A 21,178-nucleotide genomic window follows, 5' to 3' on the forward strand; every position below is an offset into this window, starting at 1 on the left:
CATCTCGGTGCACGACGTCTGCAAATCTCGTTGTTGCTTTGGTTGGGCAGCAGCAGTGTAATTCCTGATGTTAGATTTCGCCTATTCTCCTCTTATACGACTTCGGTATACGAAGTATAGTGGCGATTAATATAAAAGTCAGAAATGGACTATGCATAATTATAGAGAATGAAGTTCTCGAGAGCTATAACTAGAAAATCAACCAGACCCACGGATCAATTTCAATGCTTAATACTTGAGGGCGAATCGAAGATTGAAAGGGAAAGAATCCCAGATTATTTATATTTGAATATTATTATGACTTTGTTCATTTACAATAATATCATAATGCATTTGAATGTTGTTATCTACCTTATAGGAAATTGATGTATGAGTACTTGGCAGTTGATGCAGTCACTGAGGCCATGGAAGACAGAAAGGCTTGGGGTATAGCATAGTACAGCTAGAACTCCAGAAATTCGCATCAGCAACCGGAAATAGCGCCTATAACTGTCTCGCACATATTCTGCGTTTTCAGCATTGCAATATGAGATTGGATCGTTAATGGAAAAGTGCGTACATATAAGACGTCATCTAATTCATTGTCAAAAATCATTTACCCCTCGGAATATTAATTTTGCGGTGTATCAGGAGCTGTGCAATGTGTATCCATTTCGAGCCTTCAGACAAATAAATTGTTTCTTCAAATTTTACTGGCTATTCGCTAATATTGTATCGAAGTGCATAAGTAGGCTACTACACACGTCCTCGTCGTCCAAGTATTATATGATCGATTCGAAAGATTATAGCTCTATCAAATATGCCACGACCACGACCTAACACAGCGATCTTCTTAAAAAAAAACTTCCCTACTGATTTGTTCGAATGAGGCTTTTGTGAAACTCGGCACAACGTATTTCCTAAACGATATCAGGAAGCTGCCTTCCTCAAAATGGCAGTCAACGCAGCGAATTGTCATTACAAGCGTATTGCTCAGCAGTTGAAGCTGATCTTCCGCGCCAATATAAATTAATCTGCCCATCTATCTTCTAAAGTTCAGCAAGACACGAATCGTCAAGGCAGTAGATATTAAATTGGTATAAAATCGCTTCTGAAAATGTTTCTCGACATTTGGTTTCTTTTGATAATTGGATTGGCGAATTACCCGCTTCAAATCAGAGCAGAAGATGAGAAGAAGACATGCCCAGCATGGACTGTGAGTAGAATTTGGAATCTTTTAACGCAGTGGTTCCCAACCTTTTTTCACCCACGTACCATTTCGAGGTTTTATGCAGTGCTCGCGTACCACCTGCATAAGGTACGCGCGCTGAAGGAGGTCAAAAAGTTTTTCTATCGTTCATGACGTAATAATGATGTATTTGACGTATGCGTGGCGTAATAGTAAATACTATTAAACTAGGCATTATTAGCCAGGGTTAATGGGATGCATGAAATTGTTTTTTCACCACCAGTTACAAGAAGAACAACATAAAATAATGAAATAACAGCAAACAAAAAACGTCAATTGTTTGATGCGGTGGCTGCATTTGCTTATTTTCCGCTATCTCAGCGGTTCTCAAACTTTTTTAAGGCACGCCCCCGTTTATGATAGTGAAAAATTTCGCGCCCCCCTTATCGTTATATCACAAAATGCAACCAGAATGCTAGCAATCCCAACGAATAATTTTATGGCATGCAAGGTTATGACAGTTGACAAGAGAATTCTTAAATATGCAATTAGGTCTATACAGAGCAAAAACAATGAATTGGAGAAAAATCGCGCAAAACGCGAAAACATTTTCCAGATGATCGCAGTTTTGCGCCCCCCTTCAGATAATTTCACGCCCCCAGTTTGAGAACCAATGCGCTAGCTGGTCGATGCGGGGCATATGTTTGCTCACAGAGCATCGAAAGTCATGCATGGGCATGGGTTTCTTCGACTTGATATAGTCATTAGAGATGAAAATCCTTGCTCGCACTCCCACGCGGAAGGGCAAATTAGCAGCTAGGAAATAGCGTGAGAAGGCTGAAGTTGATTGGAGCAAAATCTTTGTGTTCAACCCCATCTTAACTAATAGCTCCCTTCTGTGTGATTATCTCTTACTACTATCTCTCTCTCTAATAGTTTCCCTAAACGCATGAGCGATCTCGTCTTCTTGTTGTTGTGATTGTGCGCCGTGCGTGCATGTATGTATTGGCACCCACGTCTTGTGAGTTGTTGGAGCAATAGGGATTAGGCTAGTCGATGCAACTGTTCTTTTGTATTTCAGTTTGATCATTTATTACGGTATTTAACCTATGAATAAATGCAAAGTTGTACACCTTCGGTCGAAAAAAACAGAATCTACTCGCGTACCACCTGGAAGATCTTCGCGTACCACTAGTGGTACGCGTACCACAGGTTGGGAACCACTGTTTTAACGTCATGAGCGAACTCGGTTTGAGATGTACAAAAGTTCAAATCAGGTTCCGTTTCAGGTTTTCCAGCTAAGAGACTGCGGACTCGTGGATTTCTTCAGAGGTTGGGATGATTACGTGAAAGGATTCGGGAATCCGGGAGATTTGTGGCTCGGTAGGAATGTTTTTTTTTTTTTTTAATTCTTGGCTGGGCTGCTGCTATATCTCATGAATTGTGCCCAGTGACGTTTTCTGGTGTATTGTTGATCTGCTCCGTTTCAGGCCTGGAATCATTGCATGAAATGACAAAGGAAGGGGACATGGAGTTGAAAATCGAAATGATCACGACGGACGGAATTTATTGGGTCGCCCGATACAGGTGAATATGAATCGTGTATGCCTCGGTGCATTTCATAGACCCCAATATTAATATTATATTTCAACAACCGATTTATTATTTCTTGAACTATTATTTCTTTTCCCCTTAGTTGCCACGATGATTTGGAAAAGTCGATATAAATTTTGTCACGCCACTTTGATCATGACCTTTGACCCGAATGTCGTGACAATCCACATTTTCCAGCGGCTTCCGCATCGGACCCGGAAGTGACAAGTACAGGCTGCTCGTGTCCGGATTCTCCGGGAATGCAAGCTACGATGCTCTGCAATATTGGAGCAGCAACCAACAATTCTCAACGAAAGACGCGGATCACGATGATACGCTCACGATTAATTGCGCTTCTCGCCACGAAGGAGGCTGGTGGTTTGGCCGCAGATGCGGCTCCTGCAATCTGAATGGAAACTTCAACAAAACAGCCTACAATGGAATGTGGTGGGGTGCATCGTCCCTGCGCTTCTCGGAGATGAAAATTCGAAAAAGATTTTGCCTTGCAGGCGAGATATGAGTGTGTCGTCACACACATACTCTTGACGCGCTTTTTGACGTCATGCACGCCCTCGTCATATCCAAACTTGTAAATATTGGAAGCAAACTTGATCACGAAGAAGAGGATTTTTGGTTTTAATTTTTATTCTATTCATACTTACCGAACATCCGTCGATGCCATCTCGCGGACGCGCTTTACACAACATCGCCGCACGGTCCCTATGTTTATCTGTTCACCTGTAGGGATGGTGTTAACCTCTGAACGGTTTAGGTTCGTGTGAACGCGAACCTTTTTGAAAGGTTCTGTGTGAACGCGAACGTGAACCACGTGACGTCATATGGCATATTCCAACCCTACATTTCAGTGAATTGGTATATTAACTCACTACTCACACGATACCTAGCGAGTAGCGACAACTCGGGCTACATTATGTTACAATGGTGAAGTACATATTGACTTTTTAGCCGTTTCCAAATGTATCAACTGGAACTTGCATGGGAATATAAGCTTACACTTACACCTTAAGGGGGACTACTAGTTAGAAATAAAAATGTTGTGAAATTTCTTTTATTATCGATCTAGGACGGAAATTTCACGCTGATTCCGAATATGTAACTACTTTTGTGATAGTCCAACTCCTTCTTGGTCAAATCTACCTTATTTTGGTGGACATTTTGAATAAAAAAAATTACAGTCAAATTTCGAATATAGCCGTGTATATTCCCTTTTATTGCAGGAAATAGCGCCATCTGGTGGTTTCTATACTAAACAAGAGCTTGAAATAAGTATTATAGCCACTACTATCCAGTCTGCTGCTTCCATAAACCTGGCTGCTTGACTTATATTCAGTACCGAAAACAGGTGGTGTGACCAGACATGGGGTAATCGCGATTAGTAATCGCAATCGATTACGACGATTACAGCATTTTCGAGTAATCGTAATCGCAATCGATTACATTTGAAAAAATTACGGAGTAATCGTAATCGACTACTTCCCATATTTAATCGATTTCTTTGTGAAAAAGCGATTACTTTTTATTTGTACAAGGACTATGACATAAACTGAACATTCGTGAACAAGATAGATATATACCAGGTTAGTGATAGCACAAACGGCTTATTTTCAAACGCCACGTGAGACAACGAAGCATTAACAATCAACAGCCGCTGATATATACCGAGCCGTTCTTTGCCGTTTCTCGTAACGGCAGCTTACAGCTTCTGTATTAAGTTGAAGGCAGAATTTTATGTTATATTTTTCTGCTCTGTACTTAAAACGGGTGCCAATCGTTATTACACAATCCTTTACCCAACATCTGGACCTGCCGCCATAGTCATCCGCTTATATAGGCTACCACGTTAGCGTGGGTTGTAGCTAGAATCAGGACCAAAACAGCAATTCGCCCCCACTCTAAATGATGCTCTTGAGCCCCCATGGGGTAGCCAATTTTCAAGTTGAAGACTGAATTTCGTCAATTATATATTGGTAATCGCTTTATATTATATTACTATTCATATTTAATCCTCTCTCAGCCCCCGATTGTCAGATTTACATGTGAAGCTGGGGCACGTAATTCACAATTATAACATCTGGTATGCTATTATAATTACTTAATTGTATGTTGTTAATTCGTGACCTACGGTCTGTTATATAATCAAGAGATATTGTAGTCGCGCAAACGTATAGCAGACTAAAAAAGTTTCGTGAGACGCAAACACAAATTGTCATGTCCCATGTCTTCGGTGGGTGCCCTGGTTGGCGATTGCATTGTAGGCTCAGATTGAAAGGACAGGACGGGACTACCAGTATAGAATATAAACATGGAATGGCAACGACCGATTTTTCAGCTTCGTTCCGCTTCGCTGAAGCTGTATTCATAATTGTTTTTGCGTAAGCGACTGTAGGATTTCTGGGAATCCAAAGTTATCTCCCAGAGCGCAGGATTTACTGAAGCTGGTCTTGATCGAAAGCTACTGTTGCACTGATTCCAAAAATATACATTTAAATATGGTCAGGCTCCAGACTTTGACGAAAAATCGCCCTCAACATCTGATACGTACATTGTTCAGAGCAATCGGATAACCGCAAAACAATGACCCGTTGCGGCTCTCCGATTGTTCGGACTATGCCGATATTTCAGACTTAAAGGGCGGATTCTTGGTGAATCAGTGCCCGATGATATTTAAATTTATATTTTCGAAACCGGAGCGACAGTAGCTTTCGATGAAGACCAGAGTCAGTAAATTCTGCGCTCTGGAAGATAACTTTCGGATTGCCAGAAATCCTACAGTCGCTGCCGCAAAAATAATTATGAATACAGCCTCAGCGAAGCGGAACGAAGCTGCAAAATCGGTCGTTGCCATTCCATGTTTACATTCAAGACTATTAGTCAAGCCCACCTAGCGCTGCAATTGACAATGGGCACATAACCTAAGTTTCGGTCAAGGTCTTCCTTTAGTAGCCAACTTCGTGGAGTCGCATGTTGGCCGAAACTGCATAAGTCATTTGGTGCTTCGTGGAATTGACCGGCACCGAAATGACAATTTCTATAAATTGTGCAAAATTTTTTCTTGAGAGGGAAGGCCATGCATTTCAAAATCAAGTTATCTAGAGACATTGAAATCGCGAAGCTCGAAAAAAAATTCAAGTTCATTAAATCTTTCGAAAATTTATGTCAGTTTACGAAATACTTTTGAGTCCCTTCGAGCCCGCTCGCCACCCTATTGGGGAGTTTGCGGTATGGCAGTTACGGACCTGGCAAGAATGCAAATCATTGGTTGCGTTAAATCGTCCCCAATTAAGTTGGGCAATGTGTACATTATGACGTAACAAGTAAACGACACATAATTTATGAAGAAAGTTGTTATCTCATTAGGCGTTTTCATCTCAATCCTCATATTGTATTCCAATATATATTCTAACATTAGTTCTAAGAAGTAAAATAAATGTAATCGTGAGTAATCGTGATTACTTTTCCAATATAATCGTAATCGTAATCGACTACTTCCTGATTTTGCTGTAATCGTAATCGTAATCGTAATCGTGTGATTCAGAAGTAATCGTAATCGCAATCGATTACATTCATAAAATAATCACTAGGGCCATTTTTATATGACCTTAAAAAATCAATTATATAACTTTATTTTTGGGAAAATATGACTTTATATGACTGTATGCGAAAATCGTGTATTTTTACATGTAACGAACGTCACTCGTGAAACTGACGAGTGAAACATGAACAACATAACAGTAATACGTATCCATTTTTATTTCAAACCCCTTTTGTACTACAATTTCATGTAGTGTGGAATGTTGGAGTCTTTAAAGTTACGATTTGGGCGTAAAAAATGACTTTAGTAAAGAAAATGAGCGCTCCACAGACGCTGATGTTGGTTGACACTTCTGCAGTATTGCATACAGCACTGGTGAAATGTCTTGTCTTTGTAGCTCCATAATTTGTTTCACATCGTTTATGTCCAATCGCTTCTTAATGTCATTTTTGAGCTCAAGCGGATCTTTTCCGAAATCGAGGGCATTTAGATCAGCATGAGCCTCTTTGATAGTGTACGCACAACTTTCCATTTTCAGTATCAAGTTTGAAATATTTTTGTAGTGGAGGCATATTTTTGTTAACTGCCTCGTCAACTTTGGATCGTTCACTGAATCTTTGACGTTCTTTACAATTAGTCCTTCAGCTTCCCGTGCGTTGCCTATTTCTTTCACTTGTGGAAGTCTCTGAACTTCAAATGACGTCCCACTTCAGTGCACAGAAGTAAAACAGATTGTGTAGTAACACAATGCAATGTGTGACCTCATAATGCAATGTGTGACCTCATAGGTCTGCGACTGTAATGTTATGTAGGCTAACCTTACGGTTAGCCTTCGTTTAATCAGAAATTGCCTTAATTTCTTAGTGCGTAATTGCTTCAATTGGCACTTTTTATTTAAAGCATACAACAATATGACTTTATAACTCAAATATGACCTAACCAGGAAAATATGACTTTATATGACTTTATAACTTTCTTGATATACCCCATATGGATGCGGTTTTTGCGTTAAAATTGATTTCACGACTTACTGATGCATAGGAAAAAATATGACTTTAATGACTTTAAATGGCCCTAGTAATCACCCCATGTCTGGGTGTGACGGCTGTATTTTCTATTTATTTTTCTATTCGTTGACTGATCACTGACAATATTGGGTAGTATTTACTGTTTGTGGATAACTATGTTGGATTGCTTTCCATTTCTATAGCTTTCAATATGCCTAGAAAGAGTCGAATGAGGAAATTTAGACGTGGCCAAAAACGTTTTGTGCACACTTCGCAGTGGGCAAATACAGCCAAATGATCCAGCACAGCACCGAAAGAAAAAGCAAGCAAAGCAGCTACCAGAGTCTTTTTTTGCCACACAATCTTGCTCTGTAAGAGGTTGTCAGATGAATCTTTATCGAGTTGATACATTAGTTGTCTCGCCCATAATGAAAATGAGCCATTGAACATGACCTTATGGCAGGGGTTCTCAACCCGCGGCCCGCGGGCCGCATGCGGCCTGCGACATCTTTCAATATGAATGCAATTACTACTGGTACTGTATCGTTATGGAAGACCGATTAGTCACATTTGTCGAAGAACAGTTGTTGTAACGAGCCTAGAAGCTTCAAATGATAGCACGATAGTTTCATCTGGAGTTATACATATCGCCTGATCTTAGAGAAAACGTTGCTAGCTTGACTTCAAGCACAGCAATCCATATTTCGAGGCATTTTTTAAAATTGCCGACGACGTGACAGACGCATTGTTCAAAATTGCTTGGAATATCGATAAACCGAAGAGTCTGCTAGAGAATGTGTGACTTCAATAAAAATTTAACGTACTGTGCGAATATTCGCTGTTTCCGGACCGGAACTTAGCAGCAAGTTCAACATCACCTGACAAATTTCGAGGCAACAGTTGTCTGATTCAACACTCAACAGTCACCAGAAGAGTAACAGCTATCTCAGTCGAACTTTTATCGCATGTTTTGAAATACGTTGCCACGCATAGACTACTTTAGCCTAGCATTGGACGAATCCATCGACTGCACACAGTGCACACACATTGCATAGCTAATTATCCAGGTGCGTTTTATAAGTGGACATATTTCCAGAGGAAATGCTGACAGGGCAAACGTGGGAAGGGGACCAGTGAAAAACATCAATTTGACAAAGCTGACTTCTGTAACTATTGGTGCAAGGCTCCAGTCATGGAAGGAAAGGAGAAGAGTTGATTGGTTTGCTCAGAAATGTCCCCGAACGTCTGACTTCTTATAGCACTGAGAGCTCAAAGTGATAATAATGACATCTGCAAATAATAATGACCTCTGAAAATATCACCGTGATTTTATACTTGCTCTCTCAGGCATTGAAACAGCGAGTTCGGTTCTCTGGTGGAAGGGTTTGAAGGGTACACAAACACATACCAACATGGCAACGAATATAACGTACGCTACATGAAGTGATTTAGCGACTTGCGATACTTGAAGATAGATATCCTCACAAAAAACAGCAACTGCAAACTTACGAACGCTCTCCATTAATGCTTTAGAATGCATAAAAATATACTAAATTCCCGTATAAGACTGGTAAATAGGCTACAGTAGCCTAAATTTAATAGTGGTTCACAAATATATGGTGATAAAGTTCTGCGGCCCGTGGCGCCTTTTAGTGTGAAAATGCTGCCCGTTACACGAGGGAAGTTGAGAACCCCGCCTTATGGCAAAGGTATCTGAAAGAAGGATACTTTGGAATTGCAGCAGTCAAACGGGCCATGGCGCTGTGTGTGCTCAACTGGAATGTTGGATGTAGTGTTTTTCTTGATGTTTTTGATAGCTTTAGGCTTACCAGTTGATACTCCCACAAAAAGTACTGGCTTTAGTGGACAAAAAATGAAAAAATTGTATCTCAACAGTCGTTCGCTGTCAAAAACCGAAAAACTGAAGGAGTTCGAGAGTCCTTGGGCACATCTGACTAGGTACCTGGCGGGTATTAACGCTCAATTTATGTTAGAAATGGTTCACTGTGTGATGCAAATCAACTAACGTGACCATTGATATCAGGAGCAGCGTTCATATCCTTGTTTATCGGAGTTATTGTGGTTGTAAATTTGTAAACGCGTTTTTCTCAAAACGTACTTTTTCTGCCCACATATTCTATCTTCTCTGCACCTGCTTATCCGATTCATCTGAAATTTTACACGAATGATGGTTTGGGTATATATAATAATCCGATGGAGCGCTTTCTCAAATTTTTTTCCGTGGAGATTTTTATAGAGGAAAAAATGTTGCGAAAAAGCCTTAATTTAGGGTTCGCTGGCAAAAATTTCATAAATTTTGTTAGGAAACGTTTTTTTGAAAATCCCTCCATGGGATTGTAGATAGATGTCTGTACTATCCTTTCACCAATTTTGAAAGGAATATCTATAGAGCATTTCGACTTTTTAGGATTTTAGTGAACGGGTGGTGAATATTTACATATCTTTTTGAATTCTTGTCCCCTTGGGGGGTATGCCTCAGTGGCGGCTCGTGACAATATCGGGTGGTGGGGCAAGGGCTGCGAGCGACTTTTATCAACATGATGTCACAATGGCGTTTTCCAACGTAAAATAAGTAACTTTATGATGGTCACATGAATTTCGCGACAACAGTGATTTTAACGTAGGTACCGCGAGAGGTTTGCCGGTGAGCCGTGACTTGAAGTGTGGTAACAAATGTTTTATTCATTTTTTTTATCAAAGGATTTTTTTTGCAAAATGTACGTGAACTAAGAATCGTCCCTATGCCACGAATCAATTATCAGGTCATCCTTAGTAGCATGCGTTATGATTTCATGGTAGAGTTAGAGATTACGCAAATCGATAGGCCCTAATTTTTCTAAGCCCGTCCGAAAGTGTTTCGTACACGATCCTGGTGTGTTACGACTAGGGCGGGCAAAATCGAGTACCTGAGTGATTCGATTCTGAATCACGTAAAATGCTTCGAGTCGAGTCGAGTAATCGAGTATCACCCATTATGACGTCATAGCAGAATATTATTTGTCAAAGTTCAAATATGTACCTTTTAAGCGACCACAAAGAATATAATGCCTGTTATCCATCATATTAAGGATACTTTCTTATTTTTTTCGACCATACCGATTTCATTGCACTTGGTGACAATATTGTGGGATGATCATGACTTCGGAAATGTGCTATTTCCAGTAACGTTCGTAGCTTTGTACTTCATGTTCGTATGCTACGATACGGCCAATCAAGGTTTCAAGGCTTCAACAGTGAAATTAGCATTAACTCGTTGATCGTTGATAAACTCCCCGTTGATAAATCAACTTTCAGTGGTGAGGAGCGTATAATTTCAGTACTCGAAAAAATCGTCTTTTACTACTCGACTCGAATCATTAAAATTAATACTCGATTCAGATTCGAGTACTCGAATCATTGTGCCCAGCCCTAGTTACGACCACTGAGCTGGTGGTTACGACCAGCTGATAGGCAACCAAAGCGGAGGCACCCGGCGTACGATTGGATCAATGGACTGGACAACTTCTAGACTAGACTAGACTAGACTAGACTACGTACGGAGCAAAGATTCAATACGATTCATGTTCGCACTTGACTTGACCTGACTAATTCCAATGACTAGAACTCGAGAGATTGCGTAAGCCTAACTGGAAAGGTCAACGAGTTCGGACACATACGCAATTGTTATCTCATAGATTGGGCCTGTCATATTGAATCCAGAACATCAATTTGAATGGTATTTGAAGAACTAATAAGAAGAACAGCAGCCTCGGAACTTCGATCTCGGAACAACATAGGACATTTTGGTCTTGAAACTGGAGACTGTGACACAACACATACGGCTTACTGTCTACAAGCCTGCTGTGAAATCGCCGTTGGAAAATATATTAATCAATAAATACATGAATGAAAGCCGTAAACTTAGTATACTGTTACAAGAAATCATCGAGAAGTTGCATACGCAATCTCATAACCCATTATGGCATGGTACACTGTCAAAATCAATACAAACAGACGAACACCGAACTTTGAGTAAAATAGATCGAGGAATAGGCTGATCGAATGATCAGCTGTTAGCCGACATCGAAATGAAATAGCTATCGCATTTGACAGGGCAGTGGCGGCTCGTGACAACATCGGGTGGTGGGGCAAGGGCTGCAAGCGACTTTTTATCAACATGACGTCACAATGGCATTTTCCAACGTAAACAAGTAACTTAATGATGGTAAGGTGACATGAATTTCCCGGCAACAGTGATTTTAACTAGAGATTGGCTTAACCGATATTTTGCAGTAGCATAGTTACGAACTGCTACTTTTGAAATCTTAACTGTGATTTTTAACTGTTACTTTTTAGCAGTTATACTGGAGGTAAATCCTACGTCACAATTAACCGCAAATTTAGTCGAAAAGTGCAAATGTATTCGTTTACTTCTAAACTCGACGATATCAAACCTCAACTTTAATCTAACAAATAATTATGGTTGAAGTCATTATCAGATCCATTCATGGAGTAGTTTTACGGAACCGCCCACCTTATGCCGTTCAAGTTTATTCATACAATTTCATCACAAGACTGCAATACAATGAATGATAGGAAGATGCCGAAACGACTAGGAGTAGTCTTTAAGATCAGACCAGTGATGAGCATCGGAGCGGAGTCGGAGTCGGAGTTTTGCCAGAGCCAGACACCCACCTGGGCCTAGGCAATGTATAGATGAGACATGCACAAGACAAATGTGGATTTAATTTTGCAGCCGAAGATGTCATTCAGTAAAATTGGGTGGTGGTTGAAAATAAGCACTGCTATTGTCACTAGTGTGATGTAGTGGTCTGGTTGAGTTGAGACAGTACTGTAGTGGCTCTCTTTTTTCGAATAATGAAACACATCAGAGAACTATACCACTATTCCATCCGGTAGTCCAGGATAAATGTAGGCTATATTGCATGTCAAGGCTATGTGTTAAGTGCTATTCTGTTTACTGTGATTTGGGTTAGCAGGTAACTGCTACTGCTACTTGAAAAGCTTAACTGTTATTTTTTAACGGTCTGCTATTTTTTCACATCTCTAATTTTAACGTATGTGCCACGAGAGGTCCGCCGGTGAGCTGTGACTTGAAGTGTGGTAACTACATAAACGACGTACAGAACAAAGATTCAACACGGTTCATGTTCGCACTAGACCTGACTAATTATATGCAGAAATGGAAATGACTATAACTCGACAGATAGGGTAAGCCTAATTGGAAAGGTCAACGAGTTCGGACACATACGCAATTGTTATCTCATAGATTGGGCCTGTCATTTTGAATCCAAAACATCATTCTGAAGAACTAAGAATAGCAGCCTCGGAAATTCGGTCTCGGTACAGCATAGGAGATTTTGGCCTTGAAACTGGAGACTGTAACACGACACATACGGCTTTATTACTGTCTATAGGTCTGCTGCGAAATCGCCTTTGGAAAATATATTACCGAATAAATACGCGGATGAAAGCCTTAATTTAGTACACTGTTACTAGGGCTCTTCAAAAATGACTTTTTTCTCAAATCGTACTGGCTACTTAATAAAATTGTGGCACTTCTTCGATGGCAGTCAGAGATCGGAAAATGTTCACCATGATCACCAATGAATGTTTTCCATGAACACGAACAAAAATTTATAAACGTCAAAATAAATTGATTTTGTGTGTCTTTGGAGAGATGGATATTAGGGTTGGGGTGGGGGAAAGGGAGATTGGAGGTGGATTAGGGTCAAAGTTGGGGTTAGGTATCCCAAGATCAGGGTTGGGGGATGTTAGGGAAGGGGGATATTAGGGTGGGGGGAAGGGTGATTGGAGGTGGGTTAGGGTCAAATTTGGGGTTTGGGTATCCCAAGATTAGGGTGGGGTTGGGGGGATATTAGGGTTGCAGGAGGGGGGATATTAGGGTTGTGGGAAGGGGGATATTAGGGTTGGGGTTAGGGGGTATTAGGGTTGTGGGACGGGGGATATTAGGGATGGGGGAGGGGAGGTGGGTTAGGGTATCCCAAGATTAGGGTTGGGGAAGGGTGATATTAGGGTTGGGGGAAGGGGTTATTAGGGTTGGGGTAAGGGGGATTGCAGGTGGGTTAGGGTATCCCAATATTAGGGTTGGGGAAAGGGAGATGGGTTAAACCCCGGTTAGGGGTAATCTAACCCCAACTTTGAACCTAATCCACCTCCAACCCCCCTTTCCCCCAACCCTATTATCCCCCTTTTCCCTAACCCTAATATCCCCCCTCCCCAACCCTAATATCCCCCTTCCCTAACCCTAATATCCTCCCTCCCGCAACCCTGACATCCCCCCTAACCCCAACCCTAATATCCCCCCTCCCGCAACCCTAATATCCCTTTCCCGCAACCCTAATATCCCCCCTCCCACAACCCTAATATCCCCCTTACCCGAATATCCCCCTAACCCTACCCTAATATCCCCCTCCCACAACCCTAACATCCCCCAACCCTAATATCCCCCTCCCACAACCCTAACATCCCCCAACCCTAATATCCCCCTCCCGCAACCCTAATATCCCCCTTTCCCCAAACCCTAATATCCCCCTCCCGCAACCCTAATATCCCCCTTTCCCCCAACCCTAATATCCCCATCCCAACCGTAATATCCCCCTTCCCTAACACCCCCTACCCTAACCCTAATATCCTCCCTACCGCAACCCTAACATCCCCTAACCCTAATATCCCATTCCCATAACCCTAATATCCCCCTCCCGCAACCCTAATACCCCCCCTCCCACAACCCTAATATCCCCCCTCCCACAACCCTAATAACCCCCTCCCGTAACCCTAATATCCCCCCTAACCCTCTCCAAACGCAAAAACAATAATTTTGACGTTTATAAATGTTTATTCGTGTTCATGGAAAAGCCATCGAAGAAGTGCCAAAATTGTTAGGTTAACTAATTTAAGCCTACACACAATATTTGGTTCAATTCCAGCCAGTAACCGCTTTGCTACAGGAGAAGAAAGTTTTTATTTATTATATAAAAATAAATGACAAAATTTGAAAATTTTCTGTTCACCCCATGAAAGCGTTAGGCTGTCTATAGAAACGATGCTCACCAAATTTGGTTCAATTCCAGCCAGTGGAAGCGGAGTTCTTGCCGTCGAAAAATTTGGATTTCAATAAAAGAGTATTTACGGTGAGCACAACTATAATAAATAAACAAAGAATCGGTCACCGTAAATACTATTTTATTCAAATCCAAATTTTTCGACGTCAGAATATACTCTGAAACCGCGACCTGTTAAAAATGTATACCCAGAGACAGACTTTTACAAACTACAAACCTAGTTAGATGACGGTCAACAACGGTAACTACTAATTTTTTAACGGTTTTAGTTCTAGTTTCTCATTTTAAAAGAAATTATTTGCCGAACACCTAAAAACATGTGCCCTCGTTTAGCGTGAATCCTGGTATCGGTGTTCTGTTGTGTGATGGTCTTAAGCCATTGCTGGCTCAGAGTCATGAATACTAAGAGTGGCGTCACCAGGGGGTGGGATTTGGGAGCGGAAACCCCTTTCATTTCAAACTTCCTATTCTTCGAAATTACAATGAGATGTCGGTCTTGGCCGATTGATTCTCGAGTCATATGACTTGGTTCGAGTCATGGCTAATGACTCGAGTCCAAGTCATCAATACACAGATTAACTCGAGTCGAGTCATTTCCGTATTTCGAGCAATTGACTCGAGTCGAGTCACGACAACCATGGTAAACACTATCACTTGGACTCCGACTTGAATTTAAAATGACTCGAGTCAAACTATGAAAGTCAAATTGACTTGTGACTCGGAACTCGCGACTTGGTTACCCTTACAACCCTGGTACAGCCGCTGTTTTCTCTAGGATAAAACTGACGCAGTCGAATCCAAGATGCACGCGATAGCCGAACTTGAAGACGAGACCAAAAGACTCGATACGGAGCTTAAGAAACTGAAGGAAAAGTAAGACTCAAGTTTTTTAAGTCACTCTTTTAAACTCACCTGGGCTTATCTGCACCTTTAGATCATCCACCTAATTGCACCCTCTGTAAAAGTGGCTCGGTTAACATGTAGTTCCCAGTGTTGGGATGACTTGAGTCATGACTTGACTCGAGTCAGACTCGAGTCACCTTTTTCGTATGACTTGACTTGACTCGAGTCACTTTGCTAAAATGACTTGACTTGACTTGACTCGGCCTATCAAAAATGTGGATTGACTCGTGACTCGGAGCAAAATTCACGAGTCAATTTCAAGTCATGAAGTAATCGGTGTCGATAAAATTCACTGTATAATTCACCGTATCTAATGTTCGGATTGTTCGCGAAACTCTGGTGTAACCCGTGAGAGCTACCAACCATTCAATGATCGTGCTTTTTACTGAGCCTCCGTTTTTTTCTGACAAATAAATTTACCACAAACCATATGATCGAAAGCATACAGCTTACGTTGTCATGAACTAGTAGTAAAGTAATTTATTGGAAAATATATATTTCTGTTCTCTGTACTTACCTTAACAAAACCTCTGTTTTATCGAATTTGAATTCGAATATAGTTTACATAGGGCCTACTCCTCAACCATTAGTGCAGGCACGAATTGTATCATGTCAATATGTAAATGGATAACGCATTGGATCTTATAACTTCGTTTCTCTATTCTCTAATTTGTCTGGTAACTATAAACTGAGGCTATGCCATTACTTACGTACTTTAACAGTTTTTCGTATATGTGAGCGATACAGTGCCTTCTTCGGTGTATATTCAACTCTATATTCGTTCATCGGTTCCGAATCAATGGTTACTCAATCTGTATTTCAGACAGCTAGTAAAATGTAATGACGTAATCATGCCTCATACTTCGAAAAAGGCAATTTGACTTGAATTGTGACTTGACTCGTGACTTGACTTGACTTGACTCGACTTGACTCGAGTCACCTTCAAAAATCGAGTGACTTGACTTGACTCGAGTCACCTTCGAGAATCGATTGACTTGACTTGACTCGAGTCAAAATGGTCAATGACTCGAAATGACTCGTGACTCGAAGGTAGTGACTTGATCCCAACACTGACTAGTTCCCTTGAGGCACTCAAAATTCGGCTTCAGTCTACTCTCTTATCCAAAAGAACATGTACAATTATGAATCAGTGTTCCCCTTGAATATGTCAAAATTTGTAGCGCTTATAATTGGATTAGGGTAAGGATAATGAATGCTCTTACTATACCCTGCCTGACCTAGTGGCTCCCAAATTCACCGTTTTGCGGGCTAGCATTAGTCAACCACTGAGTCACTGTTTTATCAATAAAATTGACTCAAAGTTCTTACATTTTAACCCCACAACCGACTACTTCATTATTTTCGTCCCCAGCCTCTCAAAATCTCCACCAGGGGCAATATCGCCCATAAATATTTCGTTAAACTCCATATACTGTCTTGCATGTTGCCATGAAAATTCGAAATCGCACCGTTTTGAGTAAATCTCTCGTTTTTATTTTCTCTCTTTCTCTTTCCTGTTCTCTCTCCTCTCTGTATGTAGTCTGTCGATTGTTTTTGACAGTATCGAGAAAAGAATTCCCGAATGAAGATTTTTTTTCGATCTTTGTAACTACAGCAACAGTTGCAATAATACGCTGAATTCACTGTCATTACTTTCATTAAAATTTTGATGTATCGGAAAGATGTAATTGTGTGATTTGCGACAGATTAAAGATGGATGCGTTACCTCAAAAGCCCAATTTTCTAATGCTGCTATAAAGTACCTATCATAAAATTTATATGAAGCGATTACTTCATCTTGTTCGTACATTCGCTAACAGCTTTTCGACCGACTCCCATGATTACCTCATACATGCAAAATATTCCTAACATTTTTAGTCTGATTCACCGCGTTACTGACATTTGCTATTGATGAGAGTCAGGCTAGAAACTTTAATCAAATAAATTGATGATACCAAGTCATTGTTCCGTGTAATTTCGAAGTTCTGTAGTAAAATAGTCTATTGTGTGAAAAACTGAAAATAGTTTGAAAATTCAAGAAACATGAGACAATATTCAGTTTTCTCATCTTGCTCTCTGCATTGAAGCACACCAAGTCGATGTTAACTTTTCTCGTGTAAATAATTGAAATTTTGCTACTAATCACCTCTTACTATGAAAATTTCCTAAAAACACATCAAACTGCTTATCTACTTCTGTAGCAGATATTTTTGAGACACATCTCACTGATTTATATCACATGAATGTCATGTCTAGAATAACACTGTCACCACTTTTTTGTTGTTTTCATTTGATTTCATCATATATTTCCGTTATTTGTCAAATACTCGACGTTTCCCTGCTATATATATGTTCGCGAGCTGGTGATTTCTTTTCGTAACTGTGTTTCGGTCGATGAATGTGCTTTCCCTGTGATTATTCTCAATAAAACGTTGCAAGAAACCCGCGTCGATACTTGACAACTAGATACTTCTGGTTGGCTAATTAGACTAATTAGATCAAAATGTCCATATTCTAATTCTAATCGAATTTGTGAAATTTTTATATGCTCGCATTTTAATTAATCGAATGTCTGATTTTCCTGTCAACGCCACAGAAGAGCTGTATTGCGAAACAAGCCAAGCTTGCCGTGCAGACATTTCCCATTCTCATTCTCACGGGACGGAAGCCTGATTTGTTGTGAAGTGAACCTGATTCCAAGTTTTCACAGATTCAGTTCTTATAATGCTAATCTAATTCGGAAAAACTGTGTAGCTATAATTCTAATTCTAGTTTAACTGAGAAAAAACTAGCTATAATTCTTATTCTAGACTAATTTGGAAAAAAACTGTAACTGTAATTTTAATTCTAATATAATTTGTTGATAACTGTGAAAAAAACTAGCTATAATTGTAATCTAATTTGAAAACAAATATCTCGCTATAATTCTAATTCTAGTCTATTTTGGAAAAAATGTGTATGGTATCTATAATTTGATTTCTAGTCTAATTTGGAAAAACTTGTAGCTATCATTCTGATTCTAATCTAACTTCTAAAAAACTGTGTCGCTATCATTCTAATTCTAGTTTCATTTGCAAAAAACTGTAGCTATAATTATAATTGTAACCTAATTTGAGGGAAAAAAACTGTATTTGTATAATTCTAATTCTATTCCAACTTGGAATAAATGTGTACCGTATCTATAATTCGAATTCCAGCCTAATTTGGAAAAAATAGTAGCTAAAATTCTGTTTCTAATCTAATTTGCAAAAAACAGTTGCTATAATTCGAAGTCTAGTTTCATTTGCAAAAAACTGTAGCTATAATTCCAATCTAATTTGAAAAAAAACTGTATAGGTATAATTCTAATTCTATTCTAATTTGCAAAATACTGTAGCTATAATTCTAATTTTGATCTAATTTGGAAAAAAACTGTAGTCATAATTCGAATTCAAATCTAATTTGGAAAAAGCTGTCTAGCTATAATTCTAATCTAATTTGAAAAAAAAACTGTAGGTGTAATTTAAATTCTAATCTAATTTTGAAAGCTGAACATTTTCTAGTTACCTAACACTGCCCTCATCAGCACGTTAAGTTACTAAGGTGCAATTAGGTCTCTTTAACACTTCTCTCATTCTACCTTTTTCTTTCTCTCTCTCTTTTTCTCTCCACAAATGTTCCGTTCTCTTTGTGTTCTCTCCTTCGTTTTGGATAGTTTGATCGCGCTTCTCTCTTTTCCTACGCGTATTCGATTCCCAGGCTCTCGGGGACCAACCAAGATCTGGACGCGGCGCTGGAAAAAGCGGACAGATTCTCTCAAAACCTCGACGATTCCGAGAAACGCAGGTGAGATATTGAGTTTCGATAGTTATGGTCTGGTGGATATTACTTCCTGGTGGAAAAAATAAGGGTTGTAATTGTAACCAAGACACAAGGTTCCGAGTCACAAGTCAATTTGACTTTATGGTTTTGACTCGAGTCAAGTCGAGTCATTTTCAATTCACCACCGAGTCAAGTCCAAGTCAGCGAGCACAGCGTGGATTCCGAGTCATGGTATTATGACTCGAGTCCGAGTCCAAGTCATTGTGTTGACTGCTCAGTGCTTAGTTTCCAGTTAAAATCTTGTAAACCGACTTTTTATAACTCTGTTTGGTGATATCGAGTGGTTCGCATTTATAATATACTAATTTTCCTCACTTTTTGCAGTTTCTGGTCGCATTTTCAAGTACCAGTACCAATAGACGAAATCCCAATAGTGTGGTTGATCTACTATTCTTCGAAATTACAATGAAATGTCGGTCTTGGCCGTCTGATTCTCGAGTCATATGACTTGGTTCGAGTCATGCGCAATGACTCGAGTGCAAGTGGAGTTGATACACATATTGACTCGAGTCAACTTGAGTCATTACATTTTGGTAAACACTATCACTTGGACTCAGACTTGACTCGGCGGTGAATTTTAAATGACTCAAGTCAAACTATGAAATTCAAATTGACTTGTGTTCAGACTCAAGTCTAAGTCATTGGGTTACAGTTCAGTACGGTATCGAGTTCAAGTCAGGTTAAACTCACTTCTGGGCAACTTTTCGGCGGTACCGAAGGCCTCTCATTCGTAATATAAATATGTTTATTCGAACAGACAAAAGACAGTTTCTTGGTCGATTTGGTCCCGATATACGAGATTTGAATATGTCGAGTCGTATGATTTGGTCGAGTCAATACACAAATTAATATGTAGCTTGACCTCTGCTTCTACATTGGTGACAATGCTGCCTAAATTGATTACGACCCACAATGTTTGATTTAAAAGCTGTTGCGATAATCCTGTTTCGTATTCATTCTGGCAGGAACGCCTTGGAAACTAATTTGAAAATCGAGAGGGAATGGAGAATGGCGTTGGAAAAGAAGGAAGAGAAATCAGTAATTCAGGTAACGAAACATTTTGTGACATGTTTTCAAATTTTGTGTGCGGTAAGGTAAAATTTACGATAACTAGTATATTCATATTGAAATGAACCCGAATATTTTCGGCCGACGCTCGTCAGGGGTAATCGTCAGCGACTAGTAGAGAATTGGAAAGAACATTGTATATCAACAATTGAATCACAAAATATGACGTCATAGGCTAGTTATACTACAATATACTATTCAATTGCATACTGAAGGACTTCTAGTATATTATGATGGATATCATCTTTAGATATAGTAGTATAGTGGCTCTAAATTTCTTCATTGATCATCGATCTTCCAGATCACCCAGCTGGAAACGGAGCTGTCCATGATGAAGCTTTTAAAGCAGGAGCTGGACGACGTAAAAAACGAACGCGACGAATTGCGAAACACTTGCGAGGAACAGGAGAACACCATTCACGATCTGGCCGACAACCTCGGAAAGTGAGTGTGTTGTGTTCGGGGTTTTGGTGACTCGACTCGAGTCAATTTTTGTATTGACTCGACTTGTACTTGAGTCATTATGCATGACTCGAGACTAGGACGGCCAAGACAGACATTTAATTGTGACTTCGAAGAATTGTAAAGTCACCGCACGGTTGGAATCTCGTCTATCAGTCCTGATACTTGGAAAATAGGGCCAGAAACTGTTAAAACTGAGGAAAATTACGATATTATGAATGCGAGCCATTCTAACAGGGCTGTAACCAAGTCACGAGGCTCCGAGTCACAAGTCAATCTCACTTTTATAGTTTTGACTCGAGTCAAGTCGAATCATGTTCAATTGACCACCGACTCAAGTCCAAGTCAGCGAGCAGACGGTCGAGTCCGAGTCATTGTGTTGACTGCTCAGTTTCCAGTTGAAGTCTTGTTAAACCCACTTTTTATAACTCTGTTTGGTGATATCGAATGGTTCGCA

General features: G+C 40.0%; 2 protein-coding genes across 3 annotated transcripts in view; both read left to right on the top strand.

Annotated features, from left to right (window-relative positions):
* LOC145435131 (RUN and FYVE domain-containing protein 2-like) overlaps positions 1-21,178 on the top strand; it is an 89,112-nt gene that overhangs the window by 65,145 nt on the left and 2,789 nt on the right. Inside the window, exons 11-14 of one of the 2 annotated variants that reach the window (XM_080312404.1) lie at positions 15,203-15,300; positions 19,069-19,155; positions 20,157-20,238; positions 20,561-20,703. In XM_080312404.1, coding sequence (XP_080168530.1) covers positions 15,203-15,300; positions 19,069-19,155; positions 20,157-20,238; positions 20,561-20,703 — 410 coding nt within the window. Of the gene's footprint in view, positions 1-15,202; positions 15,301-16,870; positions 17,778-19,068; positions 19,156-20,156; positions 20,239-20,560; positions 20,704-21,178 lie in introns of those variants that run through there. The other variant, XM_080312408.1, reaches the window with a different exon arrangement.
* On the top strand, positions 1,025-3,281 carry LOC145435423 (ficolin-2-like). Its single transcript, XM_080312700.1, has 4 exons — positions 1,025-1,195; positions 2,458-2,551; positions 2,659-2,755; positions 2,960-3,281. The coding sequence occupies exons 1-4, from the start codon at positions 1,097-1,099 to the stop codon at positions 3,279-3,281; spliced, it is 612 nt and encodes a 203-aa protein (XP_080168826.1). The 5' UTR covers positions 1,025-1,096.

This window comes from Botryllus schlosseri, chromosome 3, assembly GCF_051294905.1.
Source record: "Botryllus schlosseri isolate E-star chromosome 3, Bs_hap1, whole genome shotgun sequence".
Taxonomy (NCBI): domain Eukaryota; kingdom Metazoa; phylum Chordata; class Ascidiacea; order Stolidobranchia; family Styelidae; genus Botryllus; species Botryllus schlosseri.